We start from the raw sequence: 13,457 nt of genomic DNA on the forward strand, positions 1-13,457 counted from the left end.
GGGTATGGCAAAATATTAGTCATATCGCTCATCTTTTCTTTGTCTGAAAACTCTTCATGTTTACAAGCAAAGAGGAGCATGCTGTGAGCACCTAATTTTTGACCATACTTGAATTTTTCCCCACACATCTCACCAATACCTCACTTCCCACTCCATCATTCCCGCTCCCATTTTCCCATGCTTGTCCCCACTCCACTTTCCCACTCACCCCCGCTCATGTACCCCATGCTTGTCCCTCATGCTTTGTCCCCCACTCACAAACCCCATACCCGAAATCAACCATAAAAGCACACAACAACCTATCTTCCAAAGGGGGATATTTTTTTTCTTGATAAACACACACACACGAAAGGGGAAAGGAGGAACAGATCTGAAAAATTATAAAAGGACTGAGAGAGAGAAACAGGAAAAGAAGACTAGAAACAGAGGAGTACGACACAAAGAAAATCCGAAGCTCCACCAGACCCTGACTCCTTTTTCTTCTCCATCAAAAGCCTCACGACCACGAAAACCTAACAAAAAGACTGTAAATCACCTCTAATCAACTGTGATTGTACCATAAATCAAAAAATTTCTGTCCACTAATTTCTCCCGATCCTAACACCACCGCGATCTAGCGCCGCAACACCTGCAAAATTTTGATTCTCCGATTTCGGCGCATACTGATCTTCATGTAGAGTTGAGGGAAAACTCACAAATAAGATTTGTCTGTTAGTTTCCTTCTCAATATCTGAGTGCGGTTTTAGCGAGGTTCCTTTCAGGTCGCCGGCGTGGTTTATGGTTTGCCGCTGAACTGGTCGAGGTCCCTATCTTGATTCGAGTTTATGTTTTGCTGGTCTGTACTGGTTTCGGGACTCCGTGCATTTGAATCATTGGAACTCAATTAAAGGTCTATTCTTCACTCTGTTTCTTCTTAGATTTTCAGATTTCAAATTGTTTTGGTGTTTGAATGGAACATTTGTTTGGCTGTGTGTTTGCTATTTGATCTTAAGTGAAATTCTTGTGTTTGGCCTAAACTTTGATGAGATTAATCCGCCAGTCAATTTAATTGATCCTCTTGCTAAATACATTGGGGCATGAATCGTTGATTTTAATCTTTAAATGTTTGGAGTCTTTTGTTGCGTTCGTTGGTTCTTAAGTTTGAAGTTCAGCCCCGTAAATGCATGATTAGTTTAGTTATCAGTAAATTTCTCAATAAAGTTATATTGACTGAAGAATATTTGGTTAGTATATGAGAGTTAGTTTGGGGTTTAAAATTGTTATTAACATTAATTACCATTTAGGCAAATGGTATAACCAAAGTCTTTTTCTAACAACAATCAGTTGTCAAAATTGTCTTAAACTTCAAATGGCCAGTATCACGTTTGCTTCTCTTTTCCTATTATTTCATTGTGCAATCTTCTATCTTGTATGCATGTTTATATGTTTTCCTCTATAGGTTTATTTGATTTTGTTGGTATGGTTCGTACCTATTTTGCATAGTTTGGATCATGCGGCGGGACGCAGGTATAAAATAAAAGGACTCAATTTGATTTTCCAATAGTTTTATTTCATTGTTTCTCCAGCATGCTTTAGGTGCGATTAATAATAATCATCGTGGCTATGGGTACGATTTTCGTGGCATAGTCACGATACATAAATCCAAATTCGAGTGTACGTTTCACGTGACTCGACCAGAACTTTAAATAATAATAAAAATTAACATGTTATAAATCGCGGGTGCGTTTCACGTAGTGCGATTCGCAATGTGTACAAAAACAAACGAGTGCGCGATATCGCGACTTATTCAAATAAATTTCATAAATAATTAAAAGCGGTTGAAAGTAAAAAATGTACAATAGGTTTAAAACATGTAATAAATTAAACAATTAAGCCAGGTATTAATTGTCAAGAGACCGTGCTAAAACCACAAAACTCGGGAGTGCCTCACACCTTCTCTCGAGTTAACAAAATTCCTTACCCGGTCTTCTATGTTCGCAGACCATGAATAGAGTCAATTTCCTCGATTTGGGATTTTAAAATAAATTGGTGACTTGAGACACCATAAATTATTCCAAGTGGTGACTCTGAATAAATAAATAATCCTATTTCGATTAATGTCACTTTAATTGGAAAAACTCCCCTATTCCTCGAAAAAAAGGAGGTGTGACACCCTCCAGATCCAGTAGGAGCGGCAGTATCGCTGCTAGGATCCGGGGTTTTTCCGACGTTGATAAATGTAAGTTTTAATCACTTATTAGTACCCTCTTGCTTTAGTTTTAGTTTGAAAGTATTGACTTTTGTTTCCAAATCTAATGAAATTGTATGAATTGCAGGCATGTTGGAGGATTGGAGCTTAACGAAGAAATCTAACTCAAAAAGGATTATTCCAGCTCAACAAGGCAAAAAGAAAAAGTGCAAGCAGAAGTGCAGTCTGTAGAAGATCATGTGGACCGCAGAAATATAAGTGTGGCCACAAAAGAATCCCTGAATCCTCGGAGGAGTTTTTAAAAGCGCAGCATGCACACCAAATTATGCGGCTGCAAAAGTTGGGCGCACAAACAAAGTTTGATAAGTTCAGAGAAGTTGCAAAAGACCAAGTGTGAAGCCTCATTAAAGTGCGGTGCAATCAAAATATGCGGCCGCAGATTTCCTCACATTTCCAGAGAAGAAGATAAGTGCAGTCCGCACATGCAATTATTCAGCCGTAGAACCTCCGAAAGATATTTTTATCAACGAATTTCTGGGCACTATAAATAGATGGAAAATACTTTTTTAGGGCAAGTTTTATATTCCTAGCAGTTGTAGCGGTGATATTTTACCCTTCTGGGAAAGTAGTGATCAAAATTGAAGAAGATCCATTAATTTTATCTTTTAATTGTAGTTTATGGATTTAATTACTTCTTCTACTTTGTTTTCTATGCTTTCTAGGATGAGTAACTAGATTTTAGCTAGGATTATGACCCAACCCTAGTATATAAATCTTATGGGTTGTTAATTCTAATGCTTATTTATGATTGAGTGTTTGTTATTTAGCCTTGCTTATGCATTATAACTAGAATTAATGGTTGCAAACATTGATTCATGAATATTTGACTTAGTTCTTACTTTAGAAAGAGGAACCTAGTCTAGGAAACTTGGCTAACAAGAAATTGACCTAGTTAAGGTTTTGGCTAATTTGATTAAAATGTTTGAACTAGAGATAGGGAAAATCTTACTTGCACTCATATCAATTGCTTGGATTGTTACCCATTTGGACTTGAGAAAGCCAATTTGGGCATAACCACTCTATAACTGAGAGGTATTCAGTGAGTATTTGAGAATTGAGAGTCAAAATACACCCCGATCTACAAAACAAGCATTAACTTAGTATACCCATTAGGTTTATATCTAGGTAGAAGTTACATCCCTAGGCTTTTCCCCAATTGATAAAAACACCAAAAATCCCTAGTTGCTTTACTTAGTCTAAATTCTTATTGTTAAAATTAGTTAACAATCATCCTTCTTGTTTGAAAGTATAAATTAGCTATTTCAAGTACTCTCGTCAAGTATTTATCTCAACACCCATTATAAACTCCCTGAGCAATTCGACCCCGACTCATATTGGGTATTATAATTACAACGATTGTTTCCCACTTAATATTGAGTGTGGACTTGGACATGATCAGGCATCTATTTGAGATTGTATCCATAAATATTTGTGTGTTTTAAGTAAGTGCCTGGTTAAACCCCCCATCCCACCTAATGTTTCATGTGCAAATCGTGCTTTATATTTTATACAAATAGCAACTAAATTGACTTTATCATGTTAAAAAATTTCCATACAAGTAACGTTTTCGTACGTTCAACCTTGGCCTTACCCCTTATAGGAGGTACATGGGTAAAGCTCTAGACCGAGATTAACTCTGAGTTGGAGCTTGTATTGCTGGACTAGTGGGTGTTTCATCTAATTCTTCTTTCTCACTAAAAATATCATTGCCAAATTATCTTTGTAAAGTTTCATGATCTAATTATTCTACTGAACTAATACTATAATATACGGGGGGTTGGGTAAATGAAATTTCATCAACATGAGTCATTTCATCTATATATTTTCTAATTCTAGGAGAAGGATTATGATTAAGATTACTACAACTAGCACATTTACTATTTTTTTTTAAATGGGTTGGTTATGCCAAATACTTTTTTAGGAGACATAATTTAAATACGAAAATAAATTATAAAAGTTAATAGAAAAAATAAACAAACAAATAAAACACGAAAATAAAGCACATAAAGTAAACACAAAAATTAAGCACTAAAACAATACGCAAACATTAAATATTAAAATTAAGAGATGGAACGGGTGCACCGTGATTAAATATTTAAAGTTGAAGAAATTACCCAAAACATTACTCCAAATACTTGACGAATTAATTTGAAGCTTGAAAGTTGCTCCAAATATTTACCCAAATACTTGAAACATAGTTGATTATGAGAAAATTGAGAGAAGAATATAGATAGAATGTAAGAGATCTGAGCGAGAATGATTGATTTTTGTGAAAAAAATAAAGAAGGATGGGGGTATTTATAATTAAAAATAGGGCCAAAGTATAATTTAACAAACTTAGGGGTTAAATTAAAAGTTTGGGGGAGAGTGGGGGTAGAGGGTTTTTTTTGGAGGGGGGGGGAAGAGGGGCCAACAAATGGCCGTTTATAGCCGTTGCCAATGGCTAATTTAGAAATAAATGACATTGGCCAACGACTTTATTTTGAAGAAAAAAACAAGCGGGCTGGCGGGATGGGACCTTAACGGGCCAGACCACAGTACAAAATGGGCATCTCGTTCCATCTCATGTCCCGTTTAATATATGCCCAGTCTTGTTTAATATTTAGTGGGCCGGGACGGGACCGGGATGGGCCGAGTCGACCCATCCTGTTGGCAGCGATAGCGTAAACTAAACGAAAAAGAGCCAAAATTAGCCTTGAACTATTGGCCAAGGGATAAATATAAGGGAACTTTCAGAAGTGGCTGCTGTTTGGAGGCTTATTGTTGGGCGTAGCTATAATTTAGTTAATTACATTCTGTAGCTATTAATTGTTTGCCATGAGATGTATGTCGCTATGTTCAATTCGGTTGTATACACTGTATTCAATTCGGATGTATTCGTTCTTATATATATTACATTGTATTCTTTTACTATGCTGAATCCAGTTGTATTCAAACAACAAAAAATCAAGAAATATGGTGTATACCGCTCTATTCAATTCGACTATATTCATTGTTAACTATTTTACATTATATTATATTCAATTCGATTGTATTCAAATAAAAAAAAATCACAAAAATGGTGATATTCAGATGTATTCAATTCACTATATTCATTCATATATGCTTTTACACTGTATTCGATTTACTGTATTTGATTTGGATGTATTCAAACAACAAAAATTCAAAAACTCAAGGATCTGCGACAAAAAATAGCCTTCGTAATACATAAATACAGGTGAAAATACAAAAAAATAAACGGTATTTGCATTGAAAAATACAGAATATACTCAAATTTGAGTGTATTTGCAGAGAATACAATGTATTTGTATCATTGTATGTGACTCAATAGCAAAGAAGAAGACAAAGTTTGCCGGAGATGACGTCTTCCGCCCAAACAAAATATTGTATACATTGTATTAAAACTAAAAAATGGTGACAAACAAAAATCCGCCAGACGAACAAAAAGCCGGCCATAATGTGTATTTCATTTTAAATTCGGACACAAGAAATAAAATATACTCAAATCTAAAAAATACACTCAGATTTGAGAAAATACACTCGGATCTGAGAAATTCGGTCGATTGGCCATGGTTTCTAGCCAGAGATGACGACGGCGGTGGAGGTAATGACGAGGACGATATGGATTGAGGAATTTGAGGTACTAAATTGAGAAATTTTCATAGCAGGTGAGAGATAAGAGAGTACAAAGGAGAGAGAAAAAACAAAAAGGAGGTTGAACGGTAGTGTTCCGGTGGGTTAGGCCTGCAGTGGTTCTCCGGCGAGATTGTAACACCAAAGAGATGGAGAGTTTATGAAATGAATGCTTACAAACTCTATATGCACAACTATATAGAAATTCTAAAAAAGGAAAAAGAAAATAATTTTTTTAATCCAATTAATTAGTACACAAGACTGAAATATGTATATCTACTACTATTCATTATTATATATGGGTTCAACTAACCCAAAGATACTTTTAATGTGGTATGATATTGTTCAGTTTGAGTCAAGATTGCACGATTTGTTTCAAAAGGTCTCACACCATTAAGAGATTTTCGGTCAATTTTCGAGATTCGCCCCCGCATCGCCAAAGTATTTTTGGCATCCAAAGCCTGCAATTAACTTCTTGTATGTGCATCTCTAAACTCGTAACGGTATGCAAAGCACTATCATTCAACCATCACCATACTTGTCCCCGAATCTTAACTCTCATATCAGTTATTGGGTTCAACCAATCTAAAGATACTCTTAACATAATACAATATTGTCCGTTATATACTAAGTCCGTACAAATTTTCCTAAAAAATCACACACTATTAAAAAAAATTATATTTTATATATAGACTAATAATTTTTTCAGCTACCAATTAAAACTTTGTTGCCACGCCGAACAACTAACCTAGAGAGCACATTTGAACAACAGAAAATCCTAAGCATAAACAACAGAAATGATTTTATTTTATTTTCAAAAGATAGAGAGCACATTTGAACGGGCACACATCTCAAGCCAAGAGAGGAAATGAGCTGGCAAAGTGTCACTTGTGAGCCCATTACTTCATCTGATGCAATCACATACTGCATGCCTGCCACGTGGAATAAATATGACAAAAAATACCCACGGCATACACATGAAGTCATGTAACTATAGTTGTTGTCTTTCTTCATTTCTTATCGAACTCGTTGTTCTTTTGATTTTGAATTCCTTTTGTTCAAGAGCTAGAGTTGTTGAGGTAATTGTTTTTTTGAGGTAATCAAAAAGTGTTATTGATGACCATTGCATTAGGGGCTGCTTTTCTTCATTTTACTGCTCATAATTTGTTCCTATAATTAATTCTAGGTTAAGCAGCTGCTCTAATTGTTTAAAATGTCATCTAAGCCGTTGGATTATGAAAATCTGAATGAAAATGTGAAGAAGTGTCAGTATGCCGTCAGAGGTGAGCTCTACCTTCGAGCTTCTCAACTTCAGAAGGAAGGAAAGAAGGTAAGGTTTTTGAGTTTTTCTCATGCCATGTTATTGATATTCAGATATTTTAATAGCTTTCCCATTTATTTAGTCTCCTATATATGATGTTACAGTAGGATCCTAACTTGCTATTTCAATTTTCAGTCTTAATTGGTTCTCATTCATCCTCCTTATTTATGCTTTTGTGCTTGATAAGTTTTCTTTTTCTCTCTCTCTCTGTGTGTGTGTGTGTGTTTTTTGGAACTAGAATTTTCGTCTAATTTCGGGCATACGTCCAAGTCCCAAATCACGATACGGAGCTACCGGAACTGTCAAAACACTGATCCGGGTCCGTTTGCTAAAACGGTTGATCAAAGTCAACTCATTTGAGTTTTAAGGCTCTATTTCACCTTTTAATTCATTTTTCACATAAAAACTTTCCGAAAAATTTTACGGACTGTGCACGCAAGTCGAAGAATAATAATTAGTGCTTTTCGAGGTCTTAGAACACATAATTACTTATTAAATTTAAAGATGACATTTTGGGTCATCACATTCTCCACCTTTAAAACAAACGTTCGTCCTCGAACGGAGTTAGAAAAAGTACCTGAGCTGGTGAATAAGTGTGGATATTTACTCTGCATGTCCGACTCAGACTCCCAGGTAGATGCCTCTACCGGCTGACCTCTCCGTTGCACTCGAACTGAAGGATAACTCTTAGACCTCAACTATCGGACTTGCCGGGCTAGATTAGCCACCGGCTCCCCCTCGTAAGTCAAATCTTTGTCCAATTGGACTGAGCTGAAATCTAACACATAGGACGGATCACCATGATATTTCCGGAGCATAGACGCATGGAACACCGGATGAACCGCTGATAAACTAGGTGGTAATGCAAGCGTGTAGGCTACTTCACCCACCCTTTCAAGAATTTCAAAGGGTCCGATATACCTAGGGCTCAACTTGCCCTTCTTTCCGAACCTCATTACACCTTTCATAGGTGAAACCCGGAGCAATATTCTTTCTCCAACCATGAATGCAATATCACAAACTTTACGGTCGGCATAACTCTTTTGCCTAGACTGAGCTGTGCGAAGTCGATCCTGAATAATCTTGACCTTATCCAAGGCATCCTGTACAAAATCGGTACCCAACAACCGAGCCTCTCCCGGTTCAAACCAACCAACTGGCGATCGGCATCACCTTCCGTATAATGCCTCATATGGAGCCATCTGAATGCTCGACTGGGAGCTATTATTATAAGCAAACTCCGCACGTGGCAAGAAATGATCCCAATATCTGAATAGTGCGCTCTGACTGTCCGTCTGTCTGTGGATGAAATGTTGTACTCAACTCCACCCGCGTGCCTAACTCACGCTGTACAGCCCTCCAGAAGTGTGAGGTAAACTGCGTACCTCGATCTGAAATAATAGACACGGGCACACCGTGAAGGCGGACAATCTCACGAATGTAAATTTCAGCTAACCGCTCTGAAGAATAGGTGACTGCCACTGGAATGAAATGTGCTGACTTGGTCAACCTGTCCACAATGACCCAAACTGCGTCAAATTTTCTCTGAGTCCGTGGGAGTCCAACAACAAAATCCATAGTGATACGCTCCCATTTCCACTCAGGAATTTCTAACTTCTGAAGCAAACCACCATGTCTCTGATGCTCTTGCTGACAATTCAGACATCGAACTACATATGCAACTATATCCTTTTTCATTCTCCTCCACCAATAATGTTGTCGCAAATCTTGATACATTTTGGCGGTATCTGGATGAATAGAGTACCTGGAACTGTGTGCCTCTTTAAGGTTTAATTCACGAAGCCCGTCAACATTAGGCACACAAATATGAAACTGCATTCGCAGAACTCCATCTTCTCCCACAACAACCTGTTTAGCATCACCGTGCCGCACCGTGTCCTTAAGGACAAGTAAATGAGGATCATCATACTGTCTCTGTCTGATGCGCTCATATAAAGAAGGCCGAGCGACTGTGCAAGCTAGAACCCGACTGGATTCTGAAATATCTAACCTCACGAACTGATTAGCCAAAGTGTGAACATCTATAGATAATGGCCTCTCAACAATCGGAACATCTAACCTCCCTAGTCGCTTTTTCCTTGTAAATATCCAACAAGAGTAATCGATCACTGCATTATAATCTCTGCGTTATTATTTCTACATTACAATCACTATCACTGCTTAATTTATTTTCAAACCAAACGACCACTTAGTTTCTTGAAAGTGTTTGTGTAACTATCTCATGATTCGTCTTACTTTGCAGATTATATTCACAAATGTAGGTAATCCCCATGCCCTTGGACAGAAGCCGCTGACATTTCCGCGCCAGGTTTGTTGTAGTTGCCGAACATCAGTTCTATTAGATGATGCTTATGATTTTGTACATGTAAAGCCTTGGGACTCTCTGCTTCAGGTTATTGCACTGTGCCAAGCTCCATTTTTGCTGGACGATCCTAATGTTGGACTCTTATTCCCTGCTGATGCAATTGCAAGGGCTAAACATTATCTTTCATTGAATTCTGGAGGTCTAGGTATCTTTTCTCACTTACACTACATAGCTGTGGGAAATGAGTAATTTCTTGCGGTTCTGTTACAGAGATGGATCCATCTTATGTTACCTTCTCTACTTGTTATGCCTGTGTGTTTCCTGTCTGTAATCCCTTCAGTTCTTTCTTCCCCCTTGCTTGTGTTTGAATAATCGCCCGATTATGTTATCAGAATTTTCTCCTTTAGCATATTTAATTTATTGTTCCTCCTTATGTTCTTAAAATCCTGATCTATTATCTCGTTGATAGAAAGTGTTGCATTTATCATCCGTGCTTCTTGAGCTCTATCCATTAGCAACTACTTGTCTATATTGTTGCTACGAGTCCCTCAGCATGCTTTTGCCCCAATTTTCTGACAGTTGTATGATCTTTTGTTTTGAGAAATGATATCTTTATACTGCTGATCAATTAGGTGCTTATAGTGACTCCCGTGGCATTCCCGGAGTAAGGAAAGAAATTGCAGATTTCATCGAGAGACGTGATGGATATCCAAGGTTATTATATTGCTTTTTCATTTTCACTGGTTCTCTTTTCTATGACTTCGATTTTAGTTATCGAGCTTACAATTCTGGCTATTCCCTTGACAGTGATCCAGAGCTCATATTTCTAACTGACGGTGCCAGCAAAGGAATAATGCAGATCTTACATACCATCATTCGGGGGCCCAATGATGGGGTAACTAATATAAACGAAAAAATAAAACAAGGATAGATAGACCAGTCTTTTCTATTAATACTTCCAGGTTCTAGGTGTAGTATATATTCCTTACGGGTACAAATCTATTGTTAGGTATTGGTCCCGGTTCCACAGTATCCTCTATACTCCGCTACAATATCATTGTATGGGGGTTCTCTTGTTCCATACTATCTTGAAGAGGCTGCAGACTGGGGTCTTGATATCAATGACCTTCGGCAATGTATTGGACAAGCCCGACAGAACGGAGTAACTGTGAGTATGCCTTAATTTTGCTTTCCAGATATTTGCAGCTCACATCGTCACCGGTATGATTCTGTGGAATCCGAGGGATACTTTGGTAAGACGCAATTTGAGTGACTTTTAGACTCTGCCTGAATCCATACCTAGTAGAAAGGGGACCTTTACAGCATATTTGGGACTTAAACACAAACAAATGTTTTCCGGGACTGGCAAAACTTGAAAAAGCTTTTTTTATGGGGCTTTCCTTTCACATTGATACATTTTTGTAAGAAAGCAATGGAGAGCGCGGGAATACTACTTCACTTGAGTGTTGCTCTTCATTGTACTCAGGCATTTCTAACTATGACCTGCAAACAACTCTTGTCTTCAATTTTTCCTAGGTACGCGCAATGGTGATTATAAACCCTGGAAATCCTACTGGACAATGTCTTACTGAAGCAAATGTTAAACAAATATTACAATTCTGTCACCAAGAAAATTTGGTATTACTTGGAGACGAAGTTTATCAACAAAATATTTACCAAGATGAGCATCCTTTCATAAGTGCAAGAAAGGTATACATATATTATTCTGTACTTGATTATTATAAGAATATTATTAGATCTTGAATAACATTTCATGTTGTTCACCAAAATTCTCAGGTTTTAATGGATATGGGTCCACCCATAACCAAGGAGCTTCAGCTCGTTTCATTTCATACGGTCTCTAAAGGTTATTGGGGTGAATGTGGACAGCGTGGTGGATACTTTGAGATGACCAACATTCCTCCCAAGGTTTGTTTCGCCCTTCCCCATTCGAATTCAAAGATGGAAGTTTACTAGTCGATCTTGCTTCTAGTAAAGTGATAATCCCTCTGTGTCAAGTTGTTTTTTATGGTTTAAATAGGCAAAGTTCTTATGGTTTAAATTAGGCGCTTTCTTGTTTATTGTGGTGTGGAGAAATGAACCTGATCTTATGGTTTAAAGTGTTAACTAGACATTATTTTGAGCTACTCCAAAATGCTCTATCTCATTTGAGGGTCATGTTATATCCCAAGAATCTATGTACTTATACTCATGAGTGATGTCCTTTCTCTCATTTGATGTTGCAGTCTGTTGAAGAGATATACAAGGTTGCTTCGATATCACTCAGTCCAAATGTACCTGCACAAATATTTGTGAGTAGTTTTTATTCATTTCCTCCAAGATTTATGCTTCTGGCAAGGAAATATTATTGTGATTTGAATTTAGCAATTAACTTTTCTCGGACATCAAGTATTTACCTTATTTTATTATGTTATCTGAAGGTTACGTCCAGTTTACTTTTTTGATTGTAAACCTTCTTCTGACAAGAAAGAAGCTTGTATTCTTTTCTTTCCGACAGTTGGGATTAATGGCAAACCCGCCTAAGCCTGGAGATATCTCATATGATCAATTTGTCAGAGAAAGGTAACTCTTCTGGCATCTGTGCTACATGAAATTCTTGAACTTCATTTGCGAAGTTGTTGGAATAAGAGATGGAAGTACCATTCTTTTCACTGGATTTCGTAGAATATGGTTTAGAGCTTTTTGGATAGAAATTGGATTTCAATGTTGTTTTTCTTAACATACATGCAACCAAAAAGACGCTCTTGAATGACAAATACTAGTTAATACTTGTTGCAGTAAAGGCATCCTTGAGTCACTAAGGAGGAGGGCGCATCTAATGACCGACGGTTTCAATAGCTGCAGAAATGTAGTTTGTAACTTCACAGAAGGCAAGTCATATCTAGAGGCGTCTTTGTATTATGTTAAAGTTAAATGACCACACCCATTTACATTTGCGATAAAATATTTAAACAGGTGCTATGTATTCCTTCCCACAAATACAATTGCCTCGTGGGGTGATAGACGCTGCAAAGAAGCTCGGTAAAACTCCTGATGTTTTCTATTGTATCAAGCTGTTGGAAGCAACAGGCATCTCTACTGTCCCCGGTTCAGGGTTTGGTCAAAAGGAAGGGTGAGTTTGCTCTCTCTATCAAAATCTCAATTCTCGAATATCCTCAATTTGTACCCAAAATTGAAGCTGTGTTATATTCCTTCAACCCTCCCAACAATTAGTTTGATAGGGCTAGGATCAATATGCTCAAAGTCAAAAGAGTTTTAAGTTCAACAAGGTTATTAGTCGTAAGATGGTCAGCACAATCAGGTCATTTAAAAGTTAATTATAGGTTAAATTCTATGATAAACATTAATTGGATAACATCTTAAAAGTGGTGAGTATAAGTTAAATCCTTAATTAGATTAGCTTCTCGATGGTGGAATCTATTGTAATTTAAGGGTGCTTCTCCATGTAGGGTGTTCCACCTAAGAACAACTATCTTGCCAGCTGAAGAAGACATGCCTTCAATAATGGCTAGTTTCAAAAAGTTCAACGATGATTTCATGGAGCAATATGAGTAGCACAAATGCCATTCATTTATGCAAAAGCTGTTTTCAGTCTTTTAATTTATATGTTGACTATCTTTTTGTCTGATGAACTCTCTCTCAAAAAGTTACTTTAACAAGTTAAACGTAATTTAAGTGTTTGAAAGTTTCTAGCCAGAATTATTTGCTTTTTGATGAAGATCTAAGATTAGCTCGATAGAAATGAGAAAAGAGAAATGAAGAAGGTTCTAGAACAGAAACTCCATTGGAGAGCAAATTGAGGTGAAATTATTTTCTCAAATCATACTGTATACAATGACATGTGGCTAGTATATATACACTACAACTACCAGCTAAGCTAACTAATTTTACAAAGCTTCCGTTAATTC

At 37.1% G+C, this 13,457-nt stretch overlaps 1 protein-coding gene and 1 long non-coding RNA gene across 3 annotated transcripts; both read left to right on the forward strand.

Annotated features, from left to right (window-relative positions):
- The first annotated feature begins 338 nt into the window (after positions 1 to 338).
- LOC104114960 (uncharacterized) lies at positions 339 to 2,879 on the forward strand. Its single transcript, XR_690563.4, has 2 exons — positions 339 to 889; positions 2,316 to 2,879. It is a non-coding gene; the product is annotated as an uncharacterized lncRNA (long non-coding RNA).
- Positions 2,880 to 6,812: 3,933 nt separating this feature from the next.
- On the forward strand, positions 6,813 to 13,248 carry LOC104115495 (glutamate--glyoxylate aminotransferase 2-like). 2 transcript variants are annotated; one of them, XM_009626445.4, is made up of 14 exons: positions 6,813 to 6,960; positions 7,068 to 7,211; positions 9,466 to 9,531; positions 9,616 to 9,733; positions 10,161 to 10,242; positions 10,336 to 10,423; positions 10,538 to 10,696; positions 11,065 to 11,238; positions 11,326 to 11,457; positions 11,775 to 11,840; positions 12,047 to 12,111; positions 12,328 to 12,419; positions 12,505 to 12,661; positions 12,999 to 13,248. In XM_009626445.4, the coding sequence occupies exons 2-14, from the start codon at positions 7,095 to 7,097 to the stop codon at positions 13,102 to 13,104; spliced, it is 1,422 nt and encodes a 473-aa protein (XP_009624740.1). In that variant the 5' UTR covers positions 6,813 to 6,960; positions 7,068 to 7,094; the 3' UTR covers positions 13,105 to 13,248. The 2 variants fall into 2 exon arrangements, with proteins under 2 accessions (XP_009624740.1, XP_009625366.1); XM_009627071.4 differs by having other exon boundaries at positions 6,854 to 6,977.
- Positions 13,249 to 13,457: the final 209 nt, after the last annotated feature.

The sequence above is a fragment of the Nicotiana tomentosiformis genome, chromosome 11 (assembly GCF_000390325.3).
Source record: "Nicotiana tomentosiformis chromosome 11, ASM39032v3, whole genome shotgun sequence".
In the NCBI taxonomy this organism is placed as follows: Eukaryota; Viridiplantae; Streptophyta; class Magnoliopsida; order Solanales; family Solanaceae; genus Nicotiana; species Nicotiana tomentosiformis.

Bases quoted from the DNA above. Each gene is read 5' to 3' on its own strand.
- LOC104115495 (XM_009626445.4), top strand. From the start codon at position 7,095: ATGTCATCTAAGCCGTTGGATTATGAAAATCTGAATGAAAATGTGAAG. The intron at 9,734-10,160 runs GTATCTTTTCTC...CTGATCAATTAG, and splicing joins ATTGAATTCTGGAGGTCTAG to GTGCTTATAGTGACTCCCGT. The intron at 12,662-12,998 runs GTGAGTTTGCTC...TTCTCCATGTAG, and splicing joins GGGTTTGGTCAAAAGGAAGG to GGTGTTCCACCTAAGAACAA.